This window comes from Anomaloglossus baeobatrachus, chromosome 1 (genome assembly GCF_048569485.1).
Source record: "Anomaloglossus baeobatrachus isolate aAnoBae1 chromosome 1, aAnoBae1.hap1, whole genome shotgun sequence".
Lineage (NCBI taxonomy): Eukaryota > Metazoa > Chordata > Amphibia > Anura > Aromobatidae > Anomaloglossus > Anomaloglossus baeobatrachus.
The window spans coordinates 224,697,305-224,714,942 of NC_134353.1; the positions used below are offsets into that span (position 1 = coordinate 224,697,305).

Genomic DNA, 17,638 nt, shown 5'->3' on the forward strand with positions numbered 1-17,638 from the left:
GGTACGAACAGGACTGGGGTCACAGACTGTACTGGGGGAGCATAGACATAACCCGGATGGGCACAGACAACAATGAGGGTTACGCAGCACTGGGGAATAGTACACAGCACCGAGGGTGGCACACAGCACTGCGGGGTGGAACACAGCACTGGGGAGGGCACACACACACACACACTACTAGGGGGTACACATCACTGGGATGGGGGACAGCACTGTGTTGCGGGCTCACAGCACTGGGGGGAGGTGTCACACAGCTCAGGTCCAGGAGGCATGTGCAGCAGGGAGGCCAGTAAAGCTGCTGCTCCTCTAGTTAGGATTTAAAGGGCCGGCAACCAGTAAGATCACAGTTGCCGCCCGAACACTGCGGTCTCTGGGAATGTGCCTGGGGGCCACAAAAAAAAGTAATCGTGGGCCGCAAACGGCCTGCGGGCCGGAGGTTCCCCACCCCTGGCCTAGGCCATCTTTATGTAAAGTAATAATTGTTTTGTTTTTTTTCAGATCCTCAGAGAATTCTTTGCAACGAGGTACCATGTTGAACTTCCAGGAACCAGTATGAGAGTGTGTGATTGATAACACCAAATGTAACATACCTGCTCTGCATTCACGTCGGAGACCTTGTAACACTAATGACTGACACGACACTGGAGGGATAATGGCTAATTGGGCACAATTTGGCCATTTTCACTTAGGGGTGTACTCACTTTTGTTGCCAGCAGTTGACATTATTGGCTGTGTGTTGAGTTACTTAGAGGGCACCAAATTTACACTGTTAGGTCTAAGCCACACGGCGAGAAAATCAGTGCGAGTGGAGTGCGATAAAACATCCCATTCGGACCAATTCTAGCCTGTGTGTCAGCGCACTGGAGCGATTATTTTCTCAGCCCTAATCGCACCGAGAAAACAATCGCAGCATGCTGCAACTGTAATGCGAGACTCTTTCTCTCGCACCCATTCAAGTGTATGGGGTGAGAGAAAAATCGCACTGCCCTCGCAGTACACCAGTGTACCGCGGGTGCAGAGCGAGAATCGCAATAGCCGGCTACAGAGGAGAGAGGGAGAGAAATCCCTCCCACCCCTCCTCAGTGTCGGCCCGCCCCCCGCAGCTGAGTTCTGCTCGCACAGTCGGACCTCAGTCGCAGGCACACTCGCATGACACTCGGCTCTGCTGTACTGCCAGCGTGAGCCGAGTGTCATGCTAGGGGATCGCAGTAGTCCCCATGTGGCCCCAACCGTTTACAAACTGTACACTGACTACTTTACATTATATCAGTGTAATATCTTCATGGTTCTTCTTGTCCCATGAAAAGATATACAATATTTACAAAAATGTGAGGGGTGTACTCACTTTTGTGATAGACTGTATTTGTGTCATAAGATATACTACAGCTAAATATTTTCACTTGTACTTTTGATTTATGGAGGAAAAAAAGTTTAGTATTTAAAGTGCTTTACTTTTACTGCTGCATATACATGCTTTTATTTCTGAAAGGCTGAGATTGCTTTCATAAATCATGTTGTAATCCCAGTTTTCTCTGTGTAGGTAGAAGTTCTAATATTTTCTCTACTTCTGTTTTAGACACAGGGCATCAAATTTAGACTAGATATGATGAAGAAATAAACATCTAATCACTGGTCTGTAAATGATTTATACATGATCATTTCCATCATTATAGTGTCCTGCGGAGACTTCTTACACACATGGGCGAATATATCATTGGTGTAACCAGTGCGGGTGCACAGGAGTCCCAGGGGTTAGGGGCCCATGCCTACCTCCATAATAGGTGGAATTGTGTTTTTTGATGAGCTCTTGGGCTGCAAAAGGGCCAATATACAGTCCAGGGGCCCTCTTCTGTCTGTGTCCTCCAGTGCGTTCACATAATGAAAAGATGTACAGACAGACGGTGACTCAGTGGTTAGCACCTTGCAGTGTCCTCCGTTCATATCCCACCAAGGATAACATCTGTAAGGAGTTTGTATGTTCTGGATTCCTCCCATACTCTCCATACTGTACAGAATTTAGATTGTGAGCCCCAATGGGGACAGTGATGATCAGCCTGTAAAGTGCTATGGAATTAATGGTGCTATATTAGCTAATCCACATAAAACTGTAAGACTTTAATGCCATGATGATACAACTGCAATTAATAAATGTTCTCTGCCTTCCTTATACGATCACTATCCTCCTGATGAGTGGAGGGAGGAGTCCAGATTAGGGGTGTGGGCCATGAGGACCTGTCACAGGTAAATGTGACAGGTCCTCCTCCTCCTCCTCCGGAGCATCTCACCTAGGTACACTATATAAGGAGCGCTGATGAATGGATTGGCACAGAGGGAAATCTCCCAGTGAGATCAAGAAAGAACAAGAGACGTCCATCTCTCTCCAGTCTGATCAGTGAGTATGAACATTACCCTAAGATACTAGAAGGGAATATGTCATCCACATGTAAATCATTACCTCTTGTAAGCCTGGCTAGTAGACATGCAGATTTCTAGGGAATAAGTTAGTGTTGCTTGTCTTGCACTTTTTTTTCCAATGCGTAATTTTTGCAGTGATTAACTATTTGTCAGCCAGCGTTTGGTAAGAAATGTCATTACGACTACCTGTCAATTATGTTTTTAATAGTTTTTCCTTGTTTTATCACAGCCTTAAATTCATCTAATCAAAATGGTTGGACTGAGACCCTCTGACATCCCCCCTACCCCAGCTGTGAAGTTCATCGGTGCTGGGACTGCAGCATGCATAGCGGACCTCTTCACATTCCCCCTGGACACAGCAAAAGTTAGACTACAGGTAAGAGGATGATAAGGATGGGGGAAAGTCAGAGATAAACTGCTCTCAGACTACAGGTAAGAGGATGATAAGGATGGGGGAAAGTCAGAGATAAACTGCTCTCAGACTACAGGTAAGAGGATGATAAGGATGGGGGAAAGTCAGAGATAAACTGCTCTCAGACTAGAGGTAAGAGGATGATATGGATGAGGGAAAGTCCGAGATAAACTGCTCTCAGACTACAGGTAAGAGGATGATAAGGATGGGGGAAAGTCAGAGATAAACTGCTCTCAGACTACAGGTAAGAGGATGATAAGGATGGGGGAAAGTCAGAGATAAACTGCTCTCAGACTAGAGGTAAGAGGATGATATGGATGAAGGAAAGTCCGAGATAAACTGCTCTCAGACTACAGGTAAGAGGATGATAAGGATGGGGGAAAGTCAGAGATAAACTGCTCTCAGACTACAGGTAAGAGGATGATAAGGATGGGGGAAAGTCAGAGATAAACTGCTCTCAGACTAGAGGTAAGAGGATGATAAGGATGGGGGAAAGTCAGAGATAAACTGCTCTCAGACTACAGGTAAGAGGATGATATGGATGGGGGAAAGTCAGAGATAAACTGCTCTCAGACTACAGGTAAGAGGATGATAAGGATGGGGGAAAGTCAGAGATAAACTGCTCTCAGACTACAGGTAAGAGGATGATAAGGATGGGGGAAAGTCAGAGATAAACTGCTCTCAGACTACAGGTAAGAGGATGATAAGGATGGGGGAAAGTCAGAGATAAACTGCTCTCAGACTACAGGTAAGAGGATGATAAGGATGGGGGAAAGTCAGAGATAAACTGCTCTCAGACTACAGGTAAGAGGATGATAAGGATGGGGGAAAGTCAGAGATAAACTGCTCTCAGACTACAGGTAAGAGGATGATATGGATGAGGGAAAGTCAGAGATAAACTGTGCTCACAATAATTAAACCTAAGTCATTATAAATGTATGATTAGCACCCATGCACAAAGTCAGTGAGTTCACCGTGTTGTGTACCCAATCCAAAAACTAAATGCCATTGATGTATCTGTACCTTTTTTTTAATATTTTACTTATATTCTATCTTGAAACATAGCCTGACAACCTAGATGTCCCAAAATGCCATTCTATAACTTCGGGGTTTTCCATATATTCCACCAATCCTATTGCTCCTTTAGGCCAGATGTTACAATACCATTATTTGCACTTCTTCCAAAATATTAATTTACCCTAATGATCAAGTAGTATACTGTAGGTGCTATAAACATTGTGTGTCTGTTACACAAAAAAATGAAAAAAATCTGTGTTTGTTCAGATACAAGGAGAGTCAACCGTGTCGGGGGCCATCAATGGAATCCGTTATAAAGGCGTTTTTGGCACCATAAGTACAATTGTGAAGACCGAAGGACCCAAAAGCCTCTACAATGGATTAGTGGCTGGACTACAAAGACAAATGAGTTTTGCTTCCATTAGAATTGGACTCTATGATACAGTCAAAGGCTTCTACACCAATGGAAAAGAGAGTAAGTACATGACCCTGATGTCTTTAAGTGTACACATATTGATTATAGGAAACGTTCAGACTACTGCATTTCTCCCATTGTGTCATTACTCTGTACAGTGTACTATGTTGTGCCTACATGTCATTGATCATAGTATATTCTTGTTGTAGAAGCTGGGATTATGAGCAGAATACTCGCTGGATGCACGACAGGAGCGCTGGCGGTTACAATAGCGCAGCCAACGGATGTGGTAAAAGTCCGATTCCAAGCCCAGGCCAATCTCCGCGGGGTAAAGAAGAGATACAATGGTACTATGGAGGCGTACAAGACCATTGCAAGGCAAGAAGGAATGAAAGGCCTATGGAAAGGTACATGATATAGAAGTGATATACAGTGATGGGATTTATACTCCTAAGAAAAATGTACTCATTAAAAGCTTTCCAAATGGAAATTAGACTTGAATAGTAAGAAAAAGTATAATATATATATATATATATATATATATATATATATATATACACATATATATATATATATATATCTCTATGTGTGTGTATATATATATATACAGTGTATATATATACACAATATATTATATATATATCCTGTCCTCACCTATCGTACCATCACCCATTCCCTGTAGACTGTGAGCCCTCGCGGGCAGGGTCCTCTCTCCTCCTGTACCAGTCTGTTATGTACTGTTAATGATTGTTGTACATATACCCTTTCACTTGTAAAGCGCCATGGAATAAATGGCGCTATAATAATAAATAATAATAATATAAATAATAATAATAATAATATATATATATATATACAGTATATATTTTATATATATATATATATATATATATATACACAGTATATATTTTATATATATATATATACAGTATATATTTTATATATATATACACAGTATATATTTTATATATATATATATATATATACAGTATATATTTTATATATATATATATATATATATATACAGTATATATTTTATATATATATATACAGTATATATTTTATATATATATATATATACAGTATATTTTATATATATATATATATACACAGTATATTTTATATATATATATATATACAGTATATTTTATATATATATATATATATATATATATATATATATATATATATATATATATATATATATATATATATACTGCTCAAAAAAATAAAGGGAACACTAAAATACCATTTTGTTGTTCAAGTGTTCTTTATTTTTTTTGAGCAGTATATAATGTATATATAAGTTTTCCAGATGGACATTAGACTTGAATTGTAATTGAATGTACAATAGAAGTCCTTTATGTCATTTGCAAATTATTACAATTTTGTATCATTTTTTTTTTTTTTTACACAGGAACATTTCCAAATGTGACACGAAATGCGATTGTTAACTGCACTGAACTGGTGACCTATGACTTAATAAAGGAATCATTGCTGCAGTACAAACTATTGACAGGTAACTACTGCCTTACTAAAGTCTCTCTATTGGCGTTATTGGTTATAAGTAAGGTATTGTGTGTCCGCAGCAGTGGCAGACAATAACTGTAAAGTAGGAAATATACATATATCAAGTTATGACTTTTATTCCTCATTGCCTAAATAATGCCAACATATTCTGTAGGGCTGTGCAGAAATGATCACAAGTAAAAGGAACCTGACAATTGATTCATGCTGCCCGCGCCACAGACAGAATGAATCAAAGATCTGATCCATTATTGCAACCATGTAAGTTTCACTCTGAAACGCTTCACCTTGGGATGATTGAGGATGACCAGTTTAAGAGAGGTCCCTGACTGTTTCTCCCCGCCCGACTCGCCTAAACTGATAGGTCTCCATCTAGAAAAGTGAGGCAGGGAGGATCCGCAGGAGACGCTTCTTGGACTAGTCATCACATCGTACCTTGCCAGCTCTCTTTTGTTTTCTCTGAAAACTGCATAAATCATACATGGCTGTAATAACAGAACCAGACGCTGATTCACGAAGGTCATGATTCGGACAGCATGAAGGTGTCAGGATCCCTTTAATATGACATTAATCCCTAAATATTCAATATTTATAAATTACACTCCGTTTTGTTCTTCTTCTTATAGCACAGATACATGTAATATTAGTATCCTATATTAGTTGCTGCCATTTGACTAAGGCTGCTTCATATAGTTTCATGTTGAGCTGATATATGGGTATGTTCACACGCATCTTTTTTTTTTTTACAACAAAGATGCAGCGTTTTTGTCCCAAAAAATGCACCAAATACGCACCGCGGAAAAACGCATAAAAAAATGCAATGCGTTTTTTTTACTAACTTTTACCGCGTTTTGCCCAATATGTTTAAGTCAAATCTATTGACCGGAAAGGCTCAAAAACGCTGGAAAAACACAAGAGTTGACATGCTGCATCTTCAAAAACGCAGCCCAAAAAAGATGCCGAGTGTGGACAGCAAAATAGAAATCTCATAGACTTTGCTGGGAGAAGGAAATGCATGCATCTAGGTGCATCTTTGTGACCTCAAAAACGCACCAAAAATGCAGCAAAAGATGAGCTGTGTGAACATAGACTAAAGAAGACACCGTGTAATTAAGAAGCCACTGGGCTATGCTACACTGTAGATGTTGATGTGATTTCTGTGTTATAACATTTTCTTCGGTGTTTCGTAGATAACCTGCCATGCCATTTTGTATCTGCCTTCGGAGCTGGGTTTTGTACTACCGTTATTGCTTCCCCAGTCGATGTGGTCAAGACAAGATACATGAATTCTCCACCTGGACAGTACAAGTCAGCGATAAACTGTGCATGGACCATGCTTACCAAGGAGGGGCCTACCGCCTTTTATAAAGGGTAATTGTCATATCCCTGTATAAGAAGATTACACATCACTGAGATCATAGAAGACACTAACACAACATTTTTCATAATCTTATGACATCTTTACCTTTTATGTCCTTACAGGTTTGTGCCATCTTTCCTGAGGTTGGGATCCTGGAATGTCGTCATGTTTGTGTCTTACGAGCAACTGAAGAGAGCAATGATGATGTCCAGACAAAGAGTGGAATACGCAGTATGAAAAGCTGAAGACCAGAACAGAGACCAGGACTCACGGCATAAAAATACACTAATATGAGCGTGCTAGCCCACCCTAGTATATGATACATGTGTATACTGAAGGAGTGGGGAAAGATGACAAACATAAACTTAAGGAAAACTTGTACAACAGCCTATATAGAGTATTCCTGTGTACGGTACATAGGTACAATACAGTATACACGGCACACATCCATCTTGTAACACCAGAATACTGTTCTATAAAGGAGGGAAAGTGGATATATTGTCCTAGAACAAAGCGATATAATTTATTGCAGAAGCTGGTTCTTCTATTTAAAAAGAAAATAAGGCCTAAAAATATTTTAATGGTATGTTCACAGGTTGTGGGCTTCTGTGTACCCCAGTACCAGTTAAGTAGATGAGATCTCAACAAATCTCATATCGCTGAAAATATCTGTACAGAAAGGAACAAGCGGAGTGGATTTTAAATGCAAAGGGTGAAATCTGCGTCAGCTGCACATAGATAAACTGCGGATAAGCATACCCAATACTGCATGACCCATCAGTATATATCTAGTCTCGCTGTTTGGCTCAGTTCTCAGCCGGCGGAGCCCCATAAACAATACATTTTACAAAAGTCCTAGAAGCACTTTACTGTAATTTGTATACAAACTTCAGGAATCCAATTTCATACATTTTTCTGTACATTTATATTTATTTCAAATGGTGAAATGAGCAGAATAAATGGCTATATTTTTTAAGAAAACCATGTGTGTTCATTATTTATATATAGAATATGAAAACAGAATACTGAAAGGGAATCTGTCAGCAGGTTTTTGCCACCTTACCGCCGTACAGCATAAGAGCAGAGACCATGATTCCAGTGCTGCCACCTACTTCTTGCTGTAGTTTTGATCAAAGATAAGATCTTGCCCCATAGTCTATCATGAGCACTGACCATACTGATTGTCAGTTTTCTGCCTATGCATAGGGTAAGCAGAAAGCGCTCAATCAATGGTGTTAATACAGAGCTCGTTGAGAGGACTAGCAGAGGAGGAGCAGATAAAAGTTATTTTATCAAACTACAGCAAGCAACCCAATAAATAACCCAGGGCTGAAATGAAGGTCTCTGGAACAACTTTGTCATCAGATTGGGACACATAAACCAGATTGAATTAAAGCAGGAAAGCTGTGATGCGAGCAACAATGCTCTTGTGTAGTAACATGCAGGTGTTAATGCAAACTAGCACTTTCCTGGAAGGAGAGAAAACTCTTGCTTCCTCCAGAGGTGGCACTTGTAACTGTGAGGCTGCGCTCAGATGAGAGCATAACTCGGGCGAGTGCTATACGATATCTTATGGGATAGCACTCGGTTTAGTGTTATTCTATGTGGTGGTGCTGACCAACATTTTTTTTTCTAATGCTGATTCAGAGTAATAAAGGGGTTGTTCAGTACTTTTATATTGATGGTATATCTTTAAGATAGGTCATCAATATCACATAGTTAGTGACCCCCACCACCGATCAGCCGTTTCCAGTGCTGGTCGAATGTGAGTAGTTTTAGAATTACACAGCACCGCTCCACCAGCATATAATTGCCGGGTATTGCACATCTGCCCCTATTTGATCTGCAGTACTCAGCTGCGGCCACTATACAGTTGTCAGAGATGCGCTGCTCCGCTCCACAACTGATCACATCTGGGTACTGCAGTTACTGGGAACAACTAATCAGCGGGGGTGACAGATGTGGCACCCTTACCAATCTGATAATGATGACCTATCCTAAGAATATAAAAGTACTGGTCAATCCCTTTAAGTGTTCAATATAGAGCACACAACAATTTTGTTACAGCAGACATGTCATTATTATGTTAGAATACAGAAGAACAGTGGCACACTTCAATCGTGAAAGTTTTCTTCTTTTAATAATCCAGATATGTGAAAAAACAGCAATCACGGTAATTATGGAAACGGGGAGAGGGTACAAACAGGAGGACTGAGCCGCACGACGGCCGTTTTGCGCCGATCAGTGCTTCTACGGGCCTACCCATCGTCCAGCTCAGTGTTTCTGTTTGTACCCTCTCCCTGTTTCCATAATTACCATGGTTGCTGTTTTTTCACATACCTGCTTTATTAAAAAAAACTTTCACGATTGAAGTGTGCCGCTCTTCTTCTGTATTCTTGGATCACTGGGTTTTGACAAGCAGAGCACCTCAGTGTCATCCAGAAAGACCTGCAGAGCAGTCGGGATCGGAGTGAGTGAAACCCACGACAGCCGGGTGGTGCCGCATGTGTTGTGCTATTCCTTGTCAGACAATGTCATTATGTACCCTCATATTGCTATAATGAAGTCATTGTGCATGGGCTGTAAAGCTGAATCCAATGATGAAAGTTTTAAATATTTTCATCACCGATTGAAAGTTTTATTGTCTCATCTAATCTCAGGGTATAGTTGTAATCAAACATTTTGCTGTGGATTTTACTCTGCTTTTATGTTGTAAGTTACAACTATAGTGAAAAGTATTTTTAAGGGAGGTTTTTAAAATATATGATCAACCAAGCATAAAATAGTAGTAAATGTTACAGCAGCTTCATATTAGGCATCGGGGACAATCTAACTATTATAGGCGCTGTACACCATGCGAATATTACAATGTGTAATACTACTTAACTAGACTTGTAAGAAATTACAAACATAATCCACAAAAATGAGAAAAGTGTATGAAAATGTCAAGCCCCAACATTTACAAAAAGTATCAAATGTTTAATTGAATTTTAATAATTTGCACGGCACAGTGAACAAGCCTCTGGACTACAGTCTGCAAAACTACAATAGATGGTATGTAACAATGTGCAACAAGCAATGTGGAACCAGTCTGTAGCCATCTACACTGGCTGAAATAGAGATGGTGTGCTTGTGCTCTCTGGTGGCCACATTTGTGCATACAAACTAAAACATAAAAAAAAAAAAAAATAAAACCTTTTCAGAAATGTGAACATAATTTGGTTAAATATAACACAAATTTGATGCATGTTCCACTGCTAATAAAAACAAACAGCAGTTTGGGGGGAAAAAAAGGTTTACTATAGGTAACTGTATAAGTATGTGGGTAGTGAAGAAAATAAATCTAATATATAAAGCTCAGTGTGTGTGTGTCTGTTTCTGTCTGTGTGTGTGTGTGTGTCTTTGTCTGTCTGTGTGTGTGTGTGTGTCTGTGTCTGTGTGTGTGTGTGTGTGTGTGTGTGTGTGTCCCCGCTAAAGGAATCTGTGAAGCCCCGCAAGTATTGTGTCGGTGCATTACCTTCAGGGACTCCACGCAGCTGGATCCTGTCACAGGTAGGAAATCTTCTATCTAGGATTGTCGTGACGCCACTCTCAGAATTGCGGTCAGTGGGGACCGCCACTGCAGATTAAGGGACGCCTGGGGCTGATGGTGGGTGCAGTCAGTTGTAATAGCCTCCTGAGAGTGAGGCATGCCCCAGGGTCCCGTGTGGGTGTGTAGAACCACAAGGCGCAGAATAACTCAACACAAGCAGGATGTCTTTCAGGGGTTTTACTCACTGTTGATGGCAGGGTGAGTAACCCGGGCGTAGCTGGGATGAACCAGGCTGGAACCAGGTGTCCTTCAGGCTGACTGATGAGGGTGGCTACCGACTCGCCTTCCTTAGCCCTTTACGTTTTGGGGTAACCCCGACTTTTAGTCCCTATGGGGGTCACCCAGGGAAGTTGCTGGCGCCTCTCTCACCTTCGTTTTGGCCCGTTTGCTTGTAGCCTGGACCAGGACACTCCGGCTGCTTGCCTCCTGTGAACTATGGGCCCTAACTATGGCTACGTGGCTGCGGACTCTGTAGTGTGGTCTTGGGAGTGTAAAGTGCCCCCTCATGCAGGTTTGGCAAGGGAAAGGTGGATCTATCCCTGCACTGGGACCTGCTACCCGTTTGGGCCTGGTTCTCCCTGACAGTCTCCTTACTTTCCACTCCGTTGCTCTCTCTTTAGCTGTGTGTGGATTTCGGGTAGCACTCCCAGGTGACCGTTCTCCCCCGTCGGTAGTCACTGCGCGGACGCTGTTAGACTGCCACAGCTCCAGGGTCTGCTCCTCACGTCTGCTTTCCCTGAGCTGCACACTAAACTGGCTCACTCGTGGGACCTGCACTGCTGCTCCTGTCTGAGCTCCACTTCCATGCTCCTCACTCCTCCACACTCTGCTTCAGACTGCTCCTCTCCTCCTCCTTCCTCTTTTCCCTTTTGTGCCTGCCTACGCCACCTAGCAACCAGGCTCTCTACCACACCCCTCGAGTGGAGATGGAGGCTTCGCCCAGGCTTCGCCCCCTCCTGGGATCCCCAGGGGTCCTCTCAAAGGTAAATGTGTGAGACCTGATCACTATGCGCCTGTGTAGTCACACCTCGGTCAGCCTTCTGGATTACCTGTTTTGTACTGTCCCCAGCAGGGGTGCAGTACTCAGTGGTGCCTGACCAGGTCAGGGGCGCCACATTCCCCCTTAGTTATCACCAGCACGTCCTCGGGCTGCAAGACAACATTTTAAAATGCGTAAAACAGTAAAACATGGTAAAACGTTTTAAAACCATCAGGTACCATACATCACCACCCTCCACCCACAAGTCCGTTAACCCACCCTAAACCCTCTCTCGTTGGCCGCGCCTTCAGCCACTTCTGGCAGGATGTAGAGGCGGCTTTCATGGTCTGGTGGTTTCAGGGTATACCTGGCCTGGTGGAGCCGCGCCTTCAGCCTCTTCTGGCAGGATGTAGAGGCGGCCTCCACAGTTGGTGCTGACCAGGTACCCTCTTTGTGGTGGAGAGCCAGGCCCCATAAACAGGCGTGCTCCCTGGTTGCAGGCGAGCCAGGCCCCTAAACAGGCTGGCTCTGGTGGTGGTACCTCTGGGTAACTATTTACACTGCGAGAGTTTGTGGCTATAGCCAGTTCATAGCCTTAAGGTTCATTTTTCAAAGTGCAAAAAGAGGTTTCTCACATTAGTTCATGTGGGCACATTTCTTGAACATGTAAACGTTGCAAAACTTGTCAAAACTTGTAACTGCTGTACTTTACTTTACTTTACATGAACTTTGCTCCTTCTTCCTCCTTACCAGGGCTTGGGCCTGTAGGGCTGCGGCACCTGTCGTCATCATCTGTAGTGGTCTCATCAATGGGTTCTTTGTCTTTTCTTTCCTCTTCTTCTGTGTCTGTTTCTTTTTCTCTTTCTTTATCTCGTAGTGTTGAGACAGCAGGTTTACTGTAGGGATTTCTGGTACATGGTCTGACATCTAGTGCGTACCATCCGCGTTCTCCTTGGTGTTTTGTGAATTCTACTGAGTCTCCTATCTGTAAGTTTCTTCCTGGATGTCCTCTAGGCAAATGGGCTCTAACATCCCTTCTATTCACAAAGATACCTTCTTTCATGCCAGGTGCAACTATGAAACCATATCCACTCTTCAAGCTGAAGTCTTCCACAACTCCACGACAAAGTGGGCCTCTGACCTGTGATTTGGCTCTTCTTAAAGACCGTTTCTCTTCCAAGTCTCTGGCTGTTACTTCATCCTTCCTATTCGGAGATTGCTGTGCAGGGGAAAACTTTGTTCTGCTGCGGCGCCGTGTCTTGCGGGCTGGATTCTGCTGGGTTGCTACTTCACTGCTTGCAGGCTCCCAGGTGAGGTTTCTGGACAAATCTTCCTCAGCGGAGGGTGTCGGGCTCTCTTCATCCCAGCGGGAATATGGCAACATCTCTGGCTCTGGGCATGGATCCCCTGCTGATGGCTCCGGGGTCAGCTCCTCAGCCTTCTGTTCTCCTCTCCCCCTTAGTTCTTCTGAGCACTCCTGTTGTGGCAGCGCTGGGGATGGGTGTTCATCAGCCGGCCAGGGCAATGGACTTTTTGGCGTGGATATTGCCGGAATCCTCCTGGGGGTGTGCGGAGGGAGCAGATACCGGTCCACCATCTCCTGTGGGAACTGGGCCTCTAGGTCAGCCTTCAGCTTCCAGTATTCGGGGTCCTCCCCCAGCAGGGACTTCCTAGCAGGGACTTCCTTAGACTGGGGAGCGGTGTCTGCTCTGGCCTTGCAGGCCGGGGTAAACAGTGGTACAGTCTTGTCTTGGCGGGCCGAGCCTGGCGTGGCAGCGGCCTGGTCTTGGCGGGCCGAGCCTGGCGTGGCAGCGGCCTGGTCTTGGCGGGCCGAGCAGGGCATCGCTGCGGCGGCCTGGATTGGCGTCGCAGCCGCGATGGAATCTGTGCGGGCCGGGCTGGGCGCTTCTGCGGCCTGGATTGGCGTCGCAGCTGCGATGGGATCTGTGCAGGCCGGGCTGGGTGCTCCTGCGGCCTGGATTGGCGCCGCAGCTGCAGCCGGTCCTTGGCGGGCCGCACCTGACGTGGCTGCGGCCTGGTTCAGCACCTCACTTGCGGCGCGGACGAGCGTCGCTGCTGCGGTGGGGTCTTGGCGGGCCGGGCCTAGCATGGCGGCGGCCTGGGTCAGCGTCACGCCTGCGGCGTGGAGGAGGGTCGAGGTGGCAGCCGGATCTTTGCGGGCCGGGCTGGGCATCGTTGCGGCGGCCTGGGCTCGGCGGGCCGCACCTGGCGTGGCTGCGGCCTGATTCAGCGTTGCAGCGCCGGGCGCCTCTTCAGGGACCGCGGGCATGGCAGCAAGGGTCGGGGCACTCGCGCTGACAGGGGCAACACAGGACTCACCCATCGGTAACATCGTCGGGGTCTGAGTCGTCGCCGCTCGGTCTGGCACTCGTCGTGCGGTTCCCCTCTCATAGGCCTGAACCGCTGCAGCCATCTCCAGAAGCTCCGTACGTCCCTCGCTGATCTGCCATATGACCCTGGCCTCCAGTTGGTCGCAAAACTGGGCAAGTTCCCGATACCACCAGGCAGCGGAGCCTGGTTCTGGGTCTCTGCGTTCAGACGCCATTTCCTCTGCGTCTCCTTCTTCTAGTAGCAGGCTTCTGGCTCCCTTTCTTTCCCGACGTCTCTGAACGCCTCCGCTCTCATCACTTGCGAGGACAGGACTCTGCAGGGGATCTCTGGGTAGCCACACCTCTTCGTGGGCGGTAACTTCTCCCAGCGCGGGCTGCTGTTGTTTTTCAGCGCGCTTTTCATGGTGGCAATATGGCGGCGCTTCCAATTTTCCAAGCGGACCGCCCAGGCACATGGTCACCTGTCTGGACAGGTCTAGTCCTTATCCTGTTCGTGACGCCAGATGTGAAGCCCCGCAAGTATTGTGTCGGTGCATTACCTTCAGGGACTCCACGCAGCTGGATCCTGTCACAGGTAGGAAATCTTCTATCTAGGATTGTCGTGACGCCACTCTCAGAATTGCGGTCAGTGGGGACCGCCACTGCAGATTAAGGGACGCCTGGGGCTGATGGTGGGTGCAGTCAGTTGTAATAGCCTCCTGAGAGTGAGGCATGCCCCAGGGTCCCGTGTGGGTGTGTAGAACCACAAGGCGCAGAATAACTCAACACAAGCAGGATGTCTTTCAGGGGTTTTACTCACTGTTGATGGCAGGGTGAGTAACCCGGGCGTAGCTGGGATGAACCAGGCTGGAACCAGGTGTCCTTCAGGCTGACTGATGAGGGTGGCTACCGACTCGCCTTCCTTAGCCCTTTACGTTTTGGGGTAACCCCGACTTTTAGTCCCTATGGGGGTCACCCAGGGAAGTTGCTGGCGCCTCTCTCACCTTCGTTTTGGCCCGTTTGCTTGTAGCCTGGACCAGGACACTCCGGCTGCTTGCCTCCTGTGAACTATGGGCCCTAACTATGGCTACGTGGCTGCGGACTCTGTAGTGTTGTCTTGGGAGTGTAAAGTGCCCCCTCATGCAGGTTTGGCAAGGGAAAGGTGGATCTATCCCTGCACTGGGACCTGCTACCCGTTTGGGCCTGGTTCTCCCTGACAGTCTCCTTACTTTCCACTCCGTTGCTCTCTCTTTAGCTGTGTGTGGATTTCGGGTAGCACTCCCAGGTGACCGTTCTCCCCCGTCGGTAGTCACTGCGCGGACGCTGTTAGACTGCCACAGCTCCAGGGTCTGCTCCTCACGTCTGCTTTCCCTGAGCTGCACACTAAACCGGCTCACTCGTGGGACCTGCACTGCTGCTCCTGTCTGCGCTCCACTTCCATGCTCCTCACTCCTCCACACTCTGCTTCAGACTGCTCCTCTCCTCCTCCTTCCTCTTTTCCCTTTTGTGCCTGCCTACGCCACCTAGCAACCAGGCTCTCTACCACACCCCTCGAGTGGAGATGGAGGCTTCGCCCAGGCTTCGCCCCCTCCTGGGATCCCCAGGGGTACTCTCAAAGGTAAATGTGTGAGACCTGATCACTATGCGCCTGTGTAGTCACACCTCGGTCAGCCTTCTGGATTACCTGTTTTGTACTGTCCCCAGCAGGGGTGCAGTACTCAGTGGTGCCTGACCAGGTCAGGGGCGCCACAAATCCGCACCATCGCATTTACAATCACGAAATTTTGCACAGACGCCTCATGTGACTCAGGGAACGTCATAGACTATGTTTTGACGGGAAAATTTAACCCCATGCTTTATATCTACTCTCCAAAATCCTGCTTCCATTAAACTGAATGGAGGTGGGAGCTACAGGCTATTAATAGCAACTGTCAGTGATTGCTATAGGAACAAAATAAACTGTTAGTATAAGAAGCTTATGTGTGGTGTGAGGTAATATGATGTCGGTGGAGAGACGGATAAAGAGAGACAGGAAGAGACAGCCCTGGAAAGAGAGACAGCCCTGGAAAGAGAAACAGCCTGGCAAAGAGAGAGACAGACACACATATAGAGACAGACACAGAGATAGATAGAGACAGACAGACAGACACAGAGATGGAGACAGATACAAATACAGACAGAGATAGAAACAGATAGACAGAGACATAAGGGTGCTTTACACGCTGCGACATCGCTAGCGATATATTGTCGGGGTCACGTCGTTAGTGACGCACATCTGGCGCCGGTAGCAAAATCGCAGCGCGTGACACCAAGGAGCGACGATCAACGATCGAAAAATCATTTAAAAATGGTGATCGTTGACACGTCGCTCCTTTCCTTAATCCCGTTGCTGCCACAGGTACGATGTTGTTCATCGTTCCTGCGGCATCACACATCACTGTGTGTGACACCGCAAGAACGACAAACATCTCCTTACCTCCGTCCACCATCAATACGGAAGGAAGGAGGTGGGCGGGATGTTACATCCCGCTCATCTCTGCCCCTCCACTTCTATTGGCCGGCTGCTGCAGTGACGTCGCTATGACGCCGAACGCATCTCCCCATCTCTCGGTATTGCCGCGGTTTTGTATGTGCTTTATTGCATTCAATGCAATAAAGCACATTGAAGAAAAAAAAAAAGTCATTTCATTCTGAGACAGAAGAATAGATAGAAGAATAGATAGATAGACAGACAGAGGGATAGATAGAAGGATAGATAGAGGGATAGATAGAGTCCCTGTGAGCACACTGCATTTCTCACGGTCGGCAGTGAGTTCACATTACCGGCCGTGGGAAATGACCGGTAATTATCTCTGCTGTCTCGCTGTGAGGCTGCATTCATTCAGCGCTGTGACAGTGTCAGTCGCGGCTGGATGTAAGCAGTGCAGGACCTGTGGATTACGCCGGAGCGGTGGATTACGTCGGAGCTTTGTTTCGGGAGGGGTTAATAAAAGGGTGAACAAGGCTTGTTTGTGTTTTATTTAAAATAAAGGATTTTTCGGTGTCTGTGTGTTTTTTCCCTTTACTTACGGGTTGATCATGTCAGCTGTCTCATAGACGCTGCCATGATCAAGCCTGGAGTTAATGTCGGTGATCCGCCACCATTAACCCCTTGTATTACCTTGACTGCCACTGCTACACGGCAGCAAGAAGAGCCGGGGACACTCCGGTACTGCCGCATAATGCATGCGACAGTGCCGGGGCAGCTGCGGCTGATATTCTCGGCTGCGGGAGGGGGAGTGAGGCGGGGGACATTAACCCTGCCCCTCTCCCTCCCCAGCCTGAGAATACTGGGCCGCCGCTGTGTGCTTACCTCGGCTGGACGGTAAATATACAGCGGAGCCCACGTGTTTTGTTTTCTATATTTCCGTTTGATTTCTATGTGTGTTCTATGTGTCTGTGTTCTATGTCTGTGATGTCTGTGTGTGTTTACTCTCTGCACGGCTTCCTCTTCCTGTAATGACATCACTTCCCTGCAAAACCGCAGGCAAGCGATGTACATTACCGCAGGTAAACCGCGAAATACCGCAGGGAATAACGCAGGAAAACGCA

General features: G+C 46.0%; 1 protein-coding gene across 1 annotated transcript; it reads left to right on the forward strand.

Moving 5' to 3' along the window:
* The first annotated feature begins 2,301 nt into the window (after positions 1-2,301).
* UCP1 (uncoupling protein 1) lies at positions 2,302-8,127 on the forward strand. The gene is made up of 7 exons (XM_075348373.1): positions 2,302-2,392; positions 2,645-2,791; positions 4,112-4,319; positions 4,469-4,666; positions 5,677-5,778; positions 6,977-7,157; positions 7,269-8,127. The coding sequence occupies exons 2-7, from the start codon at positions 2,666-2,668 to the stop codon at positions 7,381-7,383; spliced, it is 930 nt and encodes a 309-aa protein (XP_075204488.1). The 5' UTR covers positions 2,302-2,392; positions 2,645-2,665; the 3' UTR covers positions 7,384-8,127.
* The last annotated feature ends 9,511 nt before the right edge of the window (positions 8,128-17,638 follow it).